Source organism: Dama dama, chromosome 2 (genome assembly GCF_033118175.1).
Source record: "Dama dama isolate Ldn47 chromosome 2, ASM3311817v1, whole genome shotgun sequence".
NCBI classification, from domain to species: domain Eukaryota; kingdom Metazoa; phylum Chordata; class Mammalia; order Artiodactyla; family Cervidae; genus Dama; species Dama dama.
Genome location: NC_083682.1, coordinates 47003055 through 47022717, shown reverse-complemented (window position 1 = coordinate 47022717; position 19663 = coordinate 47003055). Strand labels below are relative to the sequence as shown.

Below are 19663 nucleotides of genomic sequence, written 5' to 3'. Positions count from 1 at the left end.
ACGACAGAGATGATTACGTGGTGGTCCCAAAGAGGAGGACAACAGAGATGATTACATTGTGACAAGGAATGAGATGGGAACGTAGGTTAGGCAGACCCGCTTTTCACAACATCCTCAGACCTTAGTCTGCCTTCTGCCTCCCATGCATTTCTAGCCCACAGACTCATGCACGCACAAACAGTTGATAAAACAGCACTCAGCTTTCAAGAAAGCAGAGGTGTTGCAGAGAGGTTTGGCCCACATCAATCAAACACATGGAGTGCTGGCCGTTCTTCCAGTGCCGTTCTTCGCACCCAGGGATCAAAGAGACAGGAACCCTGACACTCTGACAAAACAGAGCCACCGGGGAAAGTGCCACTTTGGGTAATGGAGTTTTCTAGGTAGCTGAGCATCCAGGTAAGCATCACAATACTATGGGTTGTGTTTCTTTCTGCTTAGACTTAGTTTTGACCAAAGATCTTTCTCAAATGCATTGAAATTCTCTGCCCAGCCTCTGTGTACTGCCAAGATCCACTTAAGCTCAGCCCGATCCACTACCCACCCCAACAGAGTTGAGGAGTTGATGCCCCAGGTGGCAGATCTGATCAATAGAAGGTCAAAGAGGGAAAGAATCAAGAGAAAAGCTGTTTGTCCACTCCTCCATCTCCAGGCTGACTGGCCCAAGATGCAGCAGTTCCATGTGACCTCCCTAGAGACAAGCAGGGTGACTGAGAAAGAGGCTGGCACTTTTTGTAAAGCTGTGACCAATTTAATAACATACTAATTTATATTTGGTCTCCCTTTCTGCAGGTCTGACTTCCTTTTTGCCCTCATACATGTTCCCCTGGGACTGCACCCTTAATAAACATTAACATGTGCTGTAATTGTTGCCTTGGGCTCTGTTTCCTGAGGAATCTGGGCCTCTACGATGATTGGGACTCTTCAATATAATGACTAGCTCTTATACTGTCTGGTAATGAAGTGCTGGGCTCCCTTTGGGTCAGCCCTCAAGGAGACAGCAGTTTATCCAGCAAGTGTCTGAACTGTAGGGAAGTGATTAAGAGTTCAGATCGGGGCTGGCCTGCCTCATTCAAATCCCAGCTTTATCACAAGCTGGGAAACCTGGACAAGTAACTGAAAACCAAGCTTCTGTTTCTTCATCCTTAGATGTGAAAGGAACAACCCCATGGAATCCTTGTGAAAAGGAAATGATTTAATATTTTTCAATGCCTGACGCACAGTTAACCTTCAATGGGGGTTAGCCATGGAGTTCTCTCACTGTCTAATTAACAGGGTTAGTCCTCATTGTTGCGACCATGCCACCATACAGCAATCCTCTATGCTGTACAATCTCTACGATGCTACAGGATCATATATGTGGAATCTAGAAAAATGGTGCTGATGAACCCATCCGCAGGGCAGGAAGAGAGGCACAGCTATGGAGGAAAGACTTGTGGATGCGTCAGGGGGAAGGAGAGGGACAAACCGAGACAGTAGCACTGACATGTATGCATACACTACAACTTTTAAGTAAGAGCCAGTGGGAAGCCGCCGCACACACAGGCAGCTCATCGTGGTGCTCTAGGAGGACACACGGGGTGGGATAGGAAGGTGGAGGGAGGCCCAAGGGGGAGGGGAGATACGGATACACATGGCTGATCCAGTGCTCATGTATGGAAGGGAGAGCTGGACCATAAAGGAGGCTGAGCACTGAGGAATTGATGCTTTTGAACTGTGGTGTTGGAGAAGACTCTTGAGAGTCCCTTGGACTGCAAGGAGATCCAACCAGTCCATCCTAAAGGAAATCAGTCCTGAATACTCATTGGAAGGACTGATGCTGAAGCTGAGACTCCAATACTTTGGCCACCTGATGTGAAGAGCTGACTCATTTGAAAAGACCCTGATGCTGGGAAAGATTGAGTGCAGGAGGAGAAGGGGACGACAGAGGATGAGATGGTTGGATGGCATCACCGATTCAATGAACATGAGTGTGAGCAAACTCCAGGAGGTGGTGATGGACAGGGAGGCCTGGCGTGCTGCAGTCCATGGGATCGCAAAGAGTCAGACACGACTGAGTGACTGAACAACAGTGGCTGATTCCCAACATTGTACAGCAGAAACCAACAAAACATTGCAAAGCAATTACCTTCCAATAAAAAAGAGAAGTCTAGCTTGCTAGAATTGTGTGCAAAGTAAAAGTAAATAAGATTCAGGAAAAAATACAAGAGTTAATGTATATCAGAACAAATTATTTTGAAAGTTTTGTAAAAGGCTCCCCACAGCAATTTTTCTTTACACTCTGCTTCTTGATCATATTCTACCAAATTATTAAGTTCCAAATTAGCTAACTGTACATTTTTGGGTCATGTGGTGGGACTGTGGAATAAGAATTCTGACTTAGCATCAACACCATTGAGTGCCTACCCTGTCTTAGCTGTGAAACACAGGAGTTTAGGGACCATAAATGAAAGTGTGGCTCATTCTGATTATTTGCCTTCTTGAATAAAACTACCAGACAGACAGATGGACAAAGGCTGCACTTTTAGCAATTAGGACAATGTTTTAGGAAATTGTTATCCAAAACTAATCACCATGTTTTCAATGCAAGGCTTATTCAGTCTAATCATGTGGCAAAAATTTCTTTAGCAGTATCCTCAAGGTGTGAGAAAGAAATATAGAACTCTACCCAGGTTCGGGGAGAGATACTGATATGCATGAGAGTGGAGGATGAACACACACGACAGAAGGCCTTAACCTTGCTTTCCATCACCAGTCTCACTCAAGATCTCAGGTCTCACACTGGCTCATGTGCAACATGATATCCCAACTACAGAAGTCTCTATCAAAGCTGATCTCATCAATGTTTATTTTTAATAATAAGACTTTATCAAAGTGCAGTCAAGGAAATCAGAAACACCCTACCAATGCCAGTGGCCCACGGGGATGGAAAGTACCAACTGTGAGATGTGCTGCTGACATGTACAATATAGTAGTAATAGTAAATAGTAAAAAAACATTGTAATAATAATCTGGAGCACTTCCCTGGATGTCCAGGAGCTAAACTCTATGCTCCCAACGCAGGGGGTCCAGGTTCAATCCTTGGTCAGGGACCTAGACCCTACATGCTACTGCTAAGAGTTTGCATGCTGCAACTAAGACCTGGTGCAGCCTAAATAAATGACTTATGTGTATATAGTATGAAGTATGAAGTGCCTGTCGCTCAGTCGTATCTGACTCTTTGCAACCCCATGGACTGTAGCCCACCAGGCTCCTCTGTCCACGGGATTTCCCAGGCAAGAATACTGGAGTGGGTAGCCACTCCTTTCTCCAGGGAATCTTCCCAACCCAGGGATCAAACCTGGGTCTCCTGCATTGCAGGCATATACATTACTGTGTGAGCCACCATGGAAGCCCATATATATATATATATATATATATATATATACACACACACACATATATACATATACTCATATACACACATATACATATACACGTACACACACATATACATATACACGTACACACAGATACATATACACGTACACACATATACATATACATGTACACACACATACACATATACACGTACACACACATATACACACACACATATATACATATACACGTACACACATATACATATACACATACACACATATACACGTACACACACATATACATATACATGTACACACACATACATATACACGTACACACACATATACATACACACACATATATACATATACACATATACACGTACACACATATACATATACACGTACACACATATACACGTACACACATATACATACATATACACGTACACACATACCTACATATACACGTACACACATACATACATATACACGTATACACACATATACATACATATACATGTATACACATATATATATACACATACACATTTACACACATATATACATATACATATATACACACATTTATATACATATATGTATATATATAGCAGAAATTACAGTTAACTGAAACCCCTAATAATTTAGGAGAAACCTCAAAGTCATGCTTTTAGGATAAGATGAGTTGAAGAAAAAGAACTCTGTGAAAATCATTAGGACAGCTCTCAAAGGCCACTTTTCTTGGCTTCCAGGTCCTGGTACATTCTTCCTAGTAAATTCCCAAATAGGAGTTAAAAAAGAGTTGGGCCCAAGGAATAACACAATCCCCTCAGCAGCCAACCACTCAGAAGAGGCAGTGCACTCAAGACCGTCTTTCTTGAACTCTCAGACTTATTCTTCGAGTGCTGCTTTGGCTACACAACCTCAGGGCACCTCCTTTAGATACTTGGAGATACCAGGGAACCTGGATCCACTCACTTGCAACCTTGATCTTATGTCCTTTGCAGTGTTATGTCTGTTGGTTCAATAACACACCAGAGGACAAGAACCTTAAACCTGGTCTAGGTGTCAGCAAACTGCAAATCAACATTAGACGTTGTGGCCTGACCCAGCTCCAGTGACCCTCCAGTCCCTCCCACCAGTGACCCTAAAAATGTCAGAAAAAATGTTCGTTTACCAGTACTCGTCACAGATGCACATTTAATATGAAGCCATCAAAGCTTCCAAGCCCCAGGGAGGACCCTAGCAATGGTTCACAAGATTACACATTTGGTGCTAGTGGTAAAGAACCCGCCTGCCAAAACAGGAGACATAAGAGATTCGGGTTGGATCCCTGAGTGGGGAAGATCCCCTGAAGTAGGAAATGGCAACCCACACCATTGTCCTTGCTGGGAAATTCCATGGACAGAGGAGCCTGGTGGGATATAGTCCATGGGGGTCTCAAAGAGCTGGAAACGACTGAAGCAACTTTGCACACACGTAGGCACACTAGGGATCTAAGTGAGAATGAGTTGAAGATACATTAGGCTTAGATTTAATGGCTCACCATCAATGCCAGGTATAGACAATTTGTTACCAGCTGCCCAGGGTAGGAACGGCTTACCAAAAGCCTTCTACTACCCATTGCACTGAAACACCCAGCACTGTAGCATGAAAGTGAAGGGAGAGAGCTTGCATCACCACATGACCATAACCTGGGGTGGCCAGTACTAGAATTACGGCCACTGGAGAGGAGAAACTAGGGACCAGATGTACAGAGCCGTGAGCTAGCCTGTGGAAAACTCCCCAATCATTAGGCATGTGGGCTTGCAATTGGAAGATTTGGTTCTCAAAGTTTTCTCCTGAAAAGAAGCATACAAATTTTAAGGGCACCATAAGTTATTTCTTTGGTTGATTAGATTCTCAGAAATTGAACTTACTAGAATTCTTTGTTGTTGTTTACAGAGCACAGACCTACAGCAGTCAGTTATTATTAACAGCAAGTAGATCTGTAACAGCTCGTATGAGAAATAAACTTGACAGAGATTTTTTTCAACCTTGACAGCAATGGAGACAATACATACAGCACTATCAATAACAAGCTGTGTCTCTAGAAAAACATTTCTAAACTCTGAATAAAAAAAAAAAAATTCAATCAACCACACTGGGGGAAAAATAATCTTTCTGAACTTTTTATAGAAACAATTAAAAGATTATTATCTTATAAGAGGCAATCAAAGAAAAAATGCAACCAAAAAGTATACAGGAAAAAATGTACTCAAAATGTGTGTCAGACACTTTATAAAATACAAACAAAATATTATATAAGATAATTATAAATCATATTTATGTTTAAAATAAATACAAAAATATAAACAAAATATATTTTTTCTGAGATTTGTGATACATGTGTTTGTTGACTTTCAAACTCATGAATTACTGTTATTTTTTTCCTCATTCTAAGCAAATATAAAAGTTTTGTAGTCATACTGTTTATACTTTTTTCTCAAAGAAGCCACCCAAATTGTATGTGTTTCAAGCCTCATAAAACCTGGATCCATTTCTGGGGTTATGCATTCCTTGACAATTAAGTCTTGCTGATATATCATCATCAACTGATTTTAATGCTCTGGTTATCTCTCAGACTGTCCTGTCTCCAATTGGGATTTGCAAAAATCATTGTATAATGCCAAAGGGTGATGCCAAGGCCACAATGAACATGATAAATGGCTAGCACAAGGCTCTCCCCTATGTGATGTCACCTATGTATCCCACAGTTTGCAATTACATGCTTCTCTGTCTCTACTACTCATCCTTGACTTAAACACCTATACATCTTCTTCAGCCCAAAAACATGCAGGGAACCCGTGTGCTATATAAATGCGGCAATGAGAGAAGGAAGAGGTGGAAAACGAAAAAAAAATGGGAGCAGAGAAGCTGCAAGAGTGAAGAGGTAGACTCTTAAAGAAGAAGTGTAGAAAAAGACTGAAAATGGTTTAATCTGTTTGATAGATCATGCAGCTAAATCAAAAGCCTTTATGTTTTCACCATAACATCCGTGTGTGTGTGCATGTATGTGTATGTATGTGTGTGCTGACCTGTATGCACCACAAATTTTTATCTTAATTCCTTCATTTTTATTCAAACTTATTCAAACTTTTAGACTCGAAATATTTCTTATTCAATATATTATTTTACTTGGCATTATTCTCACCAGCATACTGCTTTTTAAAAGCAACTCAAACATTACCTATATTATGCAAATGAAAATCGGTGAATTTAATCATGCAGAGTTGTCCTAGAGGAGCCACTAAATCATCAAACGTCCAATGGAAAAATTTGGAGAGTCCTAGTATATTCAATAATTCACGTATCAGTGCCCAGAATTTAATATAAACTGAATTGAATCCTACACACAACTCTTTGTAGATTCTGTCTGTCGATAAGACAAGCTTTCATAAAAACTGGCAAGCTAAAACTACAGACTGCAGCCCATTTTCATTTTCATTTCATTTTCTTTTCAATGAAACACTGTGAATATAGAGGCATCACATAAATATTTATCAAACTCTATAATTCTTCCAAATGTAATGATAAATGAAAGTATCCTCCAACATGCATATAAAACACCTGCAAAAAAAATTTTTTTAGAAGACTGAAATGAGATACAAGCTACCCAAAGTCACAAACAATAAATTTATCCCAATACCTCTTCCAGAAAGCCAGTAATACATGAAGCAATCACATGATCGCTTTTGTAACCTCTGCTTACTAGGCCTCTGAAATTTCATTCTTTGCTAATTGAAGAAGTAAATATCATTCAGCATCACCTAGCACTGGGGAAATCATGACGCTGCTGATAGGAAGGGCCAGGTAAACCATAGGAAACCTCTATTATTAAAACATAAAAAGAAGAATGGGTTCAGAGAAAAGACCACACAAGCGTCCAGATTGTTGGCTTGCCCCCCAGTGTGGATTTCCTCTTTATGCTGGTCATTATATTTACCATTTACTAGTTACATGAGGACAATGGCAGCACAGAGTTGATACACAAGGCAGAAATAATTACAGATTTGAACCAAGGGTCCTCTATTAAAGCCTGAATTGCCTTCAGCCCACTGCTAAGAAAAGGTCAAGAAGAAGGCACCTGCTGAAAAGAGTAATAAAAACATGCTGCTCATTATTTTCCAGAAGCTTCTAATCCTCTCTCCTGCCTGATTTACATGACAACTACTACATTCATCTGAATGTTGTGGGGTGTTCAGAGCTCCTCGGGAACATTATATTTCTCTCAGATAATTATGATCAAAAAGTCTAGAGCTAAGGTTAAAAATCCACAGCCAAGAAAAGTTTTTGCTATCACTTGATCCTAACTTCATTCCTCTCCTTAACTTGCTCTGGTCCCAGAGGCAAATTTTGAGCCAAATTCAACGAATGTCTTTCGACCTAGATGGGTGGGGATACAAATATCAGCTGGAAAAAAGAATGAGGATGGGGAACACCATTTAGTCTGGAATTGTCTTGAACTACACCAAAGCTCCTGAGTAATATCTGTCTTACTCCTCAAATTGTCAAAGAGCAGTTGAAAGGGCAAGTTTTTGGAAAAGAAGCTGGAATGGTTAGCAGCGGTCTATAAGAAACAATATGATTTCCACTGCTTCTGAGTATCAGAAAAGGGAAGCTTATATTTTATGACATTATGCAAAAAACATGATCCTATGGAAATTACCCAGCTCTTTCAATATCTGATTTCTGCAATGATAAAACACTCCTCAAATTTCTAACAATACAAATGTTTCTCTTCCTTGTTTTGATTCACCCACTCTTGACACTTGATTAGAGTCTGCAGATAAAGAGTATTAGATTCAGCACTGGCAGCTAGCAAACAGTTCTTCATTTTAACTAAATAAATAAATGCTACATAGTTGTATATCTTTATTCTTTCCCGGGCCACCAGTTGAAATGAATTCTTCTCCCTATAAAAGATTGAGTATAGCATCTCAACATTGCAGAGCTAGAAAGATCCTGATCGCACTGGAGAAGGTCCAGTCTGACACCTGTGGCTCTCTGTGTCACTGGAAACTGACCCAGTACCTTCCACAAAGCTAGTGTTGTTGTCCAAAGAACAATAGATTGTGAAGACAATAGTGACAACTGTCATATGCTGTGTCAGGCTGTGTTATTATTCAGTAATTCCTCTTCCTCCCTTTCTCTGTAAGAGAAGTATTCCTCTCTGCCCCACATCGATATTCAACTCGATCCCAAGGTGGTCTTTGGTCAATGGAATGCAGACCAGTCTTGAGTTAAGACTTCCAGAGCCACTGCAAGCTTCCATCAGCTCTGGCACTCCTGACCTGCCTTCGAGAGCACTACAGCCCAGACAGAGAGCACTCCCTTCAGCCTGGGTACTGGAGTAGGAAAGACATGCAGAACAGATCATAACTCACACTACAGCCTGCAACAACCTCAACTATTTTGCCAGACCCAAGAGCAAGAAAAAAAAAATATATGCTTTCACAAGCCACTGAAATTTTGTGACTGTTTGTTACACAGCAATAATACGGAAAACCCTGACTAATACATACACTTAGCAAGGCTGTGGCGGCATGCTGGAGTAGAAAAGAGGGGCACTAACACAGGATTTGGAGTCCACTTCACTAGACTGTCCATTCCAGCTCAGACACCCCTCAAATGCTTGACCCTCACTGAACTCCAGCTTGCTGGATTAATGTGACAATTAGAAAGTACCTGCAAAGCACCCAGAGCAGTGCCTAGCACAAAACAGGTACTTGATAAAAGGATCAATAATATAACTAGTAATAATGAATGGTAAAATATCTTCCAAATTATCCATGATTAATGTTCTGAACTGGAAACTGTTTATTTGGATTAAATATTTCTTTAATACCAGCTAAATAAAACAGTGAGGTCATTGCAGCTTACAAAAGAATCTAACAGAAAATTACGGTTTAAAATGTACAATGTGCTCTATCTAAACCTTCTAAAACTTCTGAGTAGCCAAGACTATGAATTTTTATTGTGTCAAAGAATAAGAATATGATCTTTGTGAAGGAAAAAAAATTATTAAATTGCATGTTCCATCTTCCAGACTGGTCATTGGTCATTTAAATTGTGATTGAATCCATTGCAGTTGAAGGCCCCTCAGCTAATCCATTTACTGTGAATGTTAATAAACATTTATTAAGTACCTATACATGGTAAAGAACTTCAAAGGTATGGTTTTGTTCACTGAGTTCCAAAATAGTTAACAACCTAACACCGCTAAAGTATAAGTGATAGTTGCCCAGTCATGTCCAACACTTTGCAACCCTGTGGATGGTAGCCCACCAGACTCCTCTGTCCATGGAATTCTCCAGACAAGAATACTGGAGTGGGATGTCATTCTCTCTCCAGGGGATCTTCCCAACCCAGGGACTGAACCCGGGTCTCCTGGATTGTAAGCAGAGTCTCTACAATTTGAGTCACTAGGGAAGCCCCTAAAACTACTAACTGGATCAACTAATCCCAGCATAAGCTGATTCACAAAACAGGAGCACTGCAGTTACTAAAGCATATAAACAGATTTTTGATTTATCAGGAAAGCATTCAGAAAACTATCACTACTAATGAGTAATAGAAGATATATTGGGGTTGGAAAGCTTGCTTAAATAAGAAATTCATCCAAAATATGAGTTCAATTCCCTGTCTTTCCAAAGAATCAGGAAAAGGAATTTATAGGAAAGAAAGAATCTGTAAACATACTCTAAGGAGCCCAGGTAAATTTAGGGTAGTGTTTCTGAACCACATGCAGAAGAACAGCTTGAAGAGCTCACATGGAGATTCTTAGGCTCCCAGCCCAGAGAAACGGAATCAGAATCCTTAGGAATCGGGTCTGGGGATCTGCATTGCGAACAAACTCTCCAGCTGATTCATGTGTGTGCATGGGTTTGAGACCCATGAAACAATGCAAGCCATGACACAACCTTTGGCAGGAGTCTTCAAGGTTCTTAAAAGACAAAAATCCAAACAAGTTTAAGCCGTTTTATGCCTGGGTGTCAAATGAAGAGCAGAGACCAGACTTCGGATCCCGGAGCAGCTGTAGGGCTAAACAGTCATTCAGTCATTCTGCCAGCGGCTCAAACCATGATTTTTAGCACTTGGAGGCAGAGCTAAAGCCAATGGGAGCAAAAGCCAAACAGTACAAAGGGATGGCTTCTCTTGTTGCTCATACATTTGCCAAACTTCTCCCCAACCCTAGCATCCCCTGGCACAAGTCAAGGCAATCATTCCTCGTTAGCTTCATAGGCTGGGGTGTTAAAATCTATAAGAAGTGAGATGGAAGAAAGATGGCTAAGAATATTACCATATGGGAATTCTAATCTTCATTAAAAAATTTCAACATCAAGTCCAAGCCTCTTTTCTGATAACCAGAGAAAAACATAGTTTTACTTCCTTAAACAGGGAAACCATATGAAATATAATAGAGAAAAAGAAAGAGTGACTATAGTTTTAAAACTGAGTAATTCTCTAGGAAGTTAAATCAGAAACATGGGTAATGAATGCAAAGAACAGAGTACTGAGTTAAGACTGAGAGCGAATGGTTCTAGATATATCCTCAAACAGGTACGTGACTTTACATAATGCACTCAACTACTCTTTACCCCAGAGGAGTTAATGTCCTAAGAAAAGAGATTAAGTCACAAAGCAATGTCAAAATGAAAGTGACATTATTATCACTTATGGCAAAATTTATTTTATGCAATCCAGAATATAAGAGAACAAATGCGAAACAGTGAGCTGATTTTTCAACAGAGGCAAAAGATACCAAGCTCCTGAAGTCAAAAACACTAATTCAAAAAGGCACATGCACCCCAATGCTCACCGCAGCACTGTTTACAACAGCCAAGGCAGGGAGGCCAGCTGAACGGCCGCAGACAGGTGAGCAGGTGAGGAGGAGGCGAGATGAGTGGATAAAGGTGAGTGGAGTGCTACTCAGTCATGAAAAGCATGAACGATGCCACCTGCAGCAACCTGGATGGACCTAGAGATCATCATACTAAGTGAACTAAGACAAAGACAGATGTCAGATGATATCACTTACACGTGGAATCCAAAACAAACAATACAAATCAACCCCTGTATAAAACAGAACCAGACTCACAGACATAGAAAACAAATTTCTGGTTACCAAAGGGGAAGGCGGGGAAGGGATACACTGGGAGTTTAGGGTTAACAGATGCGCGCTACTCTACACATGCTGTGCTGAGTCACTCAGCTGTGTCTGAGTCTTCACGAGCCCATGGACTGTATACAAAACGATAAACAAGGACCTGCTGTATACACAGGGACTATACTTGGTATCTTCTAATAACCTATAATGGAAAAGAATGTGGATAGGAATAGAATATGTATATGTATATATATATATATATATGTATATACATATATATCAGAGAAGGCAATGGCACCCCCTCCAGTACTCTTGCCTGGAAAATCCCATGGAAGGAGGAGCCTGGTGGGCTGCAGTCCATGGGGTCGCGAAGAGTTGGAGACGACTGAGCGACTTCACTTTCACTTTTCACTTTCATGCATTGGAGAAGGAAACGGCAACCCACTCCAGTGTTCTTGCCTGGAGAATCCCAGGGACGGAGGAGCCTGGTGGGCTGCCGTCTATGGGGTCACACACAGTTGGACACAACTGAAGTGACTTAGCAGCAGCAGCAGCAGCATAAATATATATAATTGCTAATCAACTATACTTTAATAAAAATAATTTATATAAAGAATTATAAAACCAGCTATAGCATCAAATAACTATACACACATCTTCTGCATTAATACCCAAGATGAAAACAAAATAGCACAGTACAAACTGGGAAAATCTAGGCCACTCTCACCAAACTGCTCCCGCTCTTGCCTGCATCAAGCTACACCAAGGTGAAACTTCCTAATAAAACAACCCACTGTGGCTTGATGTAGCCATCCAGGCTGCAGTGGTTACTGATTCAGCCTGACACCTTACTGTCGACCTAACTACCTATATCCACCTGAGTCCCAAAGGTAAACTTCTCACGCTGGAGAAGCACACAAACAATGGGATTGCAAGGAAAAAGGATGGTCACTAAGGGCTGCTGCCAGCCATCTCTGAGCTCAGGACTCTAAGAATTTTGACACACATTTAACACTTTATTATCTTACAGATTTTAGACCAACACCAAATTCAAGTGTCTCTAGAAACAAGCAAGGAAGCCCGTGCTTGTCTTTAGACTGGAGATTGCAGTGTATACCACTAGGCTCCAAGTTATGTATCTTCTCTGAACACTGGTTCATGAATTGAGTATTAAGATTAATGGGACTACTGGAAGAATTAAATAAGACTCGACTATAAAAACCCTTCATACAGTGTGTTGCCCATTGCAAGTACTCAATGAAGCCATTATTGTTCATAGTAAACGAGTAGCCCAGAATAGGCACTCAGTAAAGACTGCCACTTTTCCTTTCTCATTTTGTATTTCAAAGGTAAAAATACATTCTAATTGAATGACAAGTTACATATAAAAGATAGAATATATGATTAAATCAGAACCCAGTTTTCTTGACATTTACCTTTCCTTCTTTGTGGCTATGGGATCAGTTTTACGGTTTACACTGGCCATAATCAGAAACCACATATCAAAATTTTACAATTTAAAGTTTAAATCTGTGATGGTACAGAGAGTTTTGCTACTTCTATTGAAACAGCTTCTCAAACTCTTTCTCTGGTATAACTACTGTAAACTAGGATCCCTAGGACAACCCCCTCCCACTACCTGTTTCCATGATCGTCATCAGCATCATCACTGTCTTCCTTACTGAGAACAAACACCCTGTGAGCACTATAGAAAATACTTTACTGGATCCAAATGTGTCCCCCAAAGGCAAAGCGCCAACAGTACCATTCACACAAGAATTGAGAAGGCGTAGCCCCTGTCTTGAGATGTCAACAATCTAGAGAAGACTAGAAAAAGATACTTTGGGGACTTCCCCAGTGGTCCAGCAGCTAAGACTCCATCCTCCCAATGCTGGAGGCCCAGCTTGGTCAGGGAACTGGATCCCACATGCCGCAGCTAAGTTCACATGACGCAACTAAAGATCCCACGTGCTGCAACTGAGGCCCAGTGCAGCCATGTAAATGAATAAAAATAAATATTGAAAAAGAAAAAGTTACTGTGCTAATCAAGGCACGTGCACACACACGCACACGCACACGCACACGCACACACACACACACACACACACTCACACATGGCCAAGCACCTGCATATTTAAAGGCAAATAATGACAATAAGAATAAAAATAAAATACATATCTGTAGGTGTGATGATGTGTAAATCAGTAGGTAGGCGTCAACAAAAATACTAGGACAACCTTGTCCCACATCTTAAAATGTTTCTATAAAAGGTAAATTCTTACAGGTAAAATCTTAAAACCATTTTTTTTTAATAAATAAAATCGACAGCATGCCTCCTCTAGTCTATCATGAAAATATTTGTAAGATGCCTCCATGTATCAATGGGGCCGATACAGTACAAACGCCTGTCAGTCAAGGGCCAGATGTGCCTATGAAACACCAGAGACCAAGCAACTAACGCCAGATTGCTTCAGCAAGCCTGTCTGTAGAGGGAAATACTGGCATATAAGATCCATTTGAAAATCCATTTCACACTTCTAATTTAAAGCCAATTCGAATGCAATTTACTTTATCAAGACCCTTAATTTAGTGCAGGTCATGAGTACACTGAACAGAGGTGAGAATTATTTATGCTTATCAAAAGATAACCAATTAATAGCATTGCTGAACAAGAAAGAAACCAGGGACTCCCACTGAAAACCATCGGCTATCACTGTATAAAGAGGCCTTCTTACAAATCAGTGCATTCTAAGGAAACGCTTTGACTTGATCACCTCTGCACCAATGCAACCTCATTTGTCATTCCGTTTGAGTTCAAGAATAGCCCTTCACTTCCCCAGTGTTGACAACTGATGAGACGTGAAACAACACTTCTGGCACAAAACATGAAACTTACCACTCTCGTCATCAATATTGAACCTTCCAAGACCACTGCCATCCCTGATGGAGTACTGGATCTCCCCATCCCTCCCCGAGTCCTCATCGTGGGCAGTCACCTGCAGCACGCTGGTTCCAATCCGTGAGTTTTCTTTTACAGAGCCAACAACAGCAAAGTCTGGGAAATAGGGAGTATGGAGGTTCTCGTTGACATCCACCACTTCCACCTCCACAAAGGACACGGATGACAGAGAGACAGGCCGCCCTTTGTCCTTGGCCCGAACTGTGAGGTTGTAGAACTGCTGCTTCTCATAGTCGAGCTCCCTGCTCAGGCGGATGGCGCCACTTGCTTTATCTATTTCAAATCTCCCATTGTAATCATTGACCAAAGAATAGCGCACTTGACCCCCCAGCCCCAGATCTGGGTCATGGGTCTCCAGCCAAGCAATGACAGTGCCAACGGGTAGGTCTTCAAGGACCTTCACACTGTAGCTACTGGGAATGAAAGCCGGGGAGCAGTCATTGACGTCATCCAAGAAAACCTTCAGGGTGACAACCGAAAAGAGCTGCTGGCCACTTTCTGCCTTGTCTCTGGCTTCTATTTTTAAAGAATAGTTCGCTTTGGATTCCCGGTCCAACTGGTCTGCTATATACACGATTCCAGTGGAGCTATTGATGGCAAATTGCTGTGTATCTGTCAAGACTGAGTAAGTCACTTCACCATTAGAACCCAAGTCTTTGTCTCTAGCTTCCACTTGAATAATCTCAGTGCCAATACTTGAACTCTCAAGAATGTTAACTGAGTAACTGTCTTGAAGAAAAACAGGGCTATTGTCATTGGCATCCTCCACATTGATGGTAAGCAACCTCCATGAGGACTTTTGTGGATTCCCTAAGTCATAGATGGTGATGTTAAGGAGATAGAGGTCTCTGTGCTCTCTATCCATGGGCATAAGGACTTGAAGTTGCCCCGTCTCCATATCAATATTAAAACAGCTATCCATATTCCCATCGGATATTGTAAATAGCACCTTCCCATTGAAGCCAGAGTCGGAATCATAGGCTTTAATCTTCAGAATATTAGCACCAACTGGCAGATTCTCCTTCACAGCCACATCAGAAGGAAATGACTTGTCAAAATGTGGTCCCTGCCGGTTAACTGAATAAAAGTCAAGAAATCCATCTTCTAGATTCAGTTTCCCATTTGCTTTGGCCTTAATGAGGAGCTTCTCTGCCAGCTTCTGAGCCACGCGAGTTTCTCGGCAACTGAAGCTCTTTGAAGACACCTTTCCATGTAAGACTGAAATGTTAACAGACATGGGGTCCGCAAGATTCTCTCCATCAGTGGCTGTAATCCTGAGAGCAAAATTTCCATTTTTAATGCCAGCATTCATCAGTGACTTTTTAAGCTGCAAAACACCAGAGTCTGGGTTTAAATAAAAGAAACCAAGTTCGTTTCCAGAGATGATTTTGTACTTTACAAGCTCCAGCTCGTCAATATCGATCGCTGAGACAGCTGTGATATGACCCCCAACTGGAAAGTCATAGGAGATCACTCCCTGGCAAGCCACTTTTTCAAAGAGGGGGCTGTTGTCGTTGACGTTTCCAACTCGAATAGTCACATTGACCTCGCTCTCGTGGCGGTATGGCGAGCCCCAGTCAGAGGCTCTGACGACAAACCTGTACGTTTCTGGAGACGATTCAAAGTCTAGCTCCTCGGTGGTGCTGATGACGCCTGTAAACTGGTTAATGGCGAACGGCAACACGTTCAAGCTGGCAATACTGTAGGTGATGTACCCGTTTTCTCCTTTATCCTTATCAGAGGCTGAAACTGTCAGCACGCTTGTTCCCACGGGAGCACTCTCATTCACAATCGCCTCATACAGCGGCTGCTGAAATTCTGGGGTGTGGTCGTTGGCGTCTTCTATGCTGATGGTGACTTGTGTTTTTAAATCTCCTTCTTTATTTGTCACCCCCAGTTTATAAACCTCCTTCTTAATGGTATTCAGTGGCTGTGCGGTGACGATCAGACCTGACTGGGGATTGATTTTGAAGTACTGAGCATCCTCACCAGGGGATAATCTGTACTCCACATCTAGTGGTTCAGGACTTAATTTTACTATAGCAACCACGACACCAGGAGGGGAAAATTCACTAATGCTCACTTCGTATGCTTCTTTCTCAAATCTAACCGGGACAGTGTCTCTTTTAGGGTTGGCGATGTGGACTATCTTGACTGCTGAAAACTTCTGAGGAGACCCCTTGTCTTTGGCTTGAAGAGTGAGGTTGTAGCCATAGGGAAAGCTCTCCCAGTCAACCGGCTTCTTCTCCTTAATCCTGTACTCATTCACCCACTTTCCTTCCTTGGCCAGGAAGAACTGGTCTAAAGGGTCCCCAGCCACGATGGAAACAGACTCAATCTCTCCATTGGCCCCTTCATCGAGGTCATCGGCCGTCACCACCGCGTATACAGGTTCTTTGTCCAACGAGAAAGGAATGTGAGCGACCACGTGGAGAGCAGGGGCGTGCTCGTTTACGCGTTCAACGTGAACATAAAGCTTGGCAGTGCTGCTCACTCCATTATTCCCATACAGCTTCATCCCCCGGTCCACGGCCAAGATCTCCAGATCGTATCTGCTCTTTTCATCATAATTTAATCGTCCGCTTAAGGAGATGACCCCGCTCGTGGGGTGGACTGAAAAGAGCTCAACTTTGTTCTTGAAGTAGTAGTAGAATTCGCCATTGGAACCGATGTCTGCATCTGTCGCCGTCACCTGGGCGACGCTAGTCCTTAGTGGTGTGTTTTCTGCGATTGTAACTGAGTAGGTTGTGGGTGAAAATAAGGGTCTCAGGTCATTCATATCTAAAACCTGTATGCTCACTTTGGTCCATGCTTCCAAATCCTCACCTCGGACAGAGCCTTTGACTATCAATAAATAATTGTCCTGAATTTCCCTGTTCAATATGGCGGAATTGCCACCTTTAGTTCTTATTCTGAGAAAACAGAAATCTGCAATGATGACTTCCTCGGCTTTGAAAAAGCCTTCCTCGTCTCCAGACACTATTCTGTATTTGATGTCCCAGGACAGATCGATCAAGGTGATGCCCATACGACTCTGGCTGTTGACGTAAGTCCTTGCTGCCGAGTTCTCGTACACGGTAGCATTATAAATGGAATGTGTGAAGTGGAAACCCAGGGGTCCGGTCCCAGGCAGCCCCTGAGAGAGTGTAGCCAAAAGCTTGAGAAGCAGGAGGATGAGGCAAGAAGGAGGCCGTGTGCCCACACAGTATCCCATAATTATATCCATCACATCATACTTCCATCCTGGAAGGGAAAAACAGAGAGAGAGAAGAGATAAATTAACCTAGAGGAACATGAGAGAAGGAACAGAAGTGACTATTATGAAACAGTGCATTTTGACAACTTTATTATAAAATCTTTTTACTAAAACATCAACACAAGAAAAAAAAAAGTAGAACTACTAGTAGTAGATCCCCACTACTAGATGATAAGGAATTCCAAATCACTAGGATTTAAACTTATCATGCCCGACTTCTTTGAGTGACACTTTCACAGTGCTGATAGGACTGACTGCTCACTGGTGTAAGCTTTCCTGTATTCTGAAGGTCAGTTTAGAAATACATACTTCAAGGCTTAAGAAGTTCATTTACCTCTGACATGATATTAAATTCTAGGCAATTATCCTAGGGAAATAATTAGACAAGTGTACATTTACAGGACAGTTTAAAATACAAAAATTGAAAAGATATTAATTGCTTATCAATTGAGAAGCAAATACTTTGTGGCACATTTTAGAAAACACAATACTATGCAGCCATTAAAAATAATGACTAAAAAGGTGTGTATTTTCAGATGCAATAAGAATATAATACTACATGGAAAAAAGAGCATAAAACAGTATATTTGATATGATTCTATTATGACTTAAACATTCATATATAAACTGCATTTTTTACCTTTAAAATGAATTAACTATGTTGTGAGTTTGGGGAGCACCTAGCAGCTTCTAATATTTCTTCAATCAGCATTGTTCATCAATGATTGTGTAATTGCTTTTTATAATTAGGATCTTTAAAGAAATGTTTTCCAAGTATTACCATCTTCTGTTGTGTTGAGTTTTAAACTGATCAAGAGTTAGACATAATCCAATACAATGAAGATAAACAAAATATCATGTAACAAACCAAGCAGGGAGGACCATCGCTAAGGAGTTACCTGATCTAAGCGATATTCATCAGTGGACTGTGCCTCTCAGAACAAGAGAGGTAAGGGAGATTTTGTGCAAGGAAAATTTAAAGAATGACAAGAGATTTATCTTCTTACAAGTAACTGAAGGAATTACTTCCAATTATTTTTATCAGCTACTATTAAATTTCCACAGTCACCACAGCTCTATGACTGTGTAAAAGAAAAGATTAAAAACATTTTCCTATTTTAACTGTAAAATCTGTCAAGTGCTTTAAAAACAGAGAAGGGGAATGCTATTTAACAGGATAGAACTGTCTATTTATATTCTTTGGCTCAGATTTTTAGAACAACCAAATGTATGAGTTCTTCCACCAAGACATACTCACCAGACCCTCACATTTCCTTTCTCTGTCTCTTCCATGGGAAACAGAATGGAAGAGAAGAGGAGAAAGGAAATGAACCCTTCTGCAGGCATTCTGTGACTTAGCTGCTTTGTTACATTTAATCCTCGAAACAACCTAAGGCTCCAAACTACATGTTAGAAAATGGAAAGCTAGAAGACTGTTAACCCATCTGGCTGGAACACTGGCCCATCCAGTTTCTCTCAGCAGCAGAGCAGCATCTCAAACCCTGGTCTTTCCTGCCCCAAAATCCATGCTTTTTCCCATCACACCATCATTCTTCCTAAATTCTCTATCAACATAAGCAAAAATGAAATTATTAAGGCTTCCCAGAAGCACATATGACTTTAATTCTATGGAACTAGTCAGTATTTATCACTGATGGAAAAACCCACCTTCCCTATTTGGTTACCTCCATTCTGGTTTTAAACTAGTTACAGTCACTGGTTGTAAACTGAAAAATCCCCTGGGGAAGTTTAGCATCTTCAAATATTACCAAGTATTTCTGTAGCTTATAAAAACATCTATGGTTGGCAAGGCACATATTATTAGACTTTTTTGTAGATAAGAACATCAAACCTCACTTTCCTAGTAGCAGAGTCTGAATTAGAACTCAGACTCTCTCCACCCTCCACAATGCTTTCTCATTTCTTCCCCAATTCTG

At 41.2% G+C, this 19663-nt stretch overlaps 1 protein-coding gene across 2 annotated transcripts in view; it reads right to left on the bottom strand.

Annotated features, from left to right (window-relative positions):
• The window catches only part of FAT3 (FAT atypical cadherin 3), a 622988-nt gene extending 605292 nt beyond the window's left edge, over window positions 1-17696 (bottom strand). For both annotated transcript variants that reach the window (XM_061120597.1, XM_061120607.1), the window contains exon 1: window positions 14408-17696. In XM_061120597.1, coding sequence (XP_060976580.1) covers window positions 14408-17696 — 3289 coding nt within the window. The remainder of the gene's footprint in view (window positions 1-14407) is intronic.
• Between the last annotated feature and the right edge of the window lie 1967 nt (window positions 17697-19663).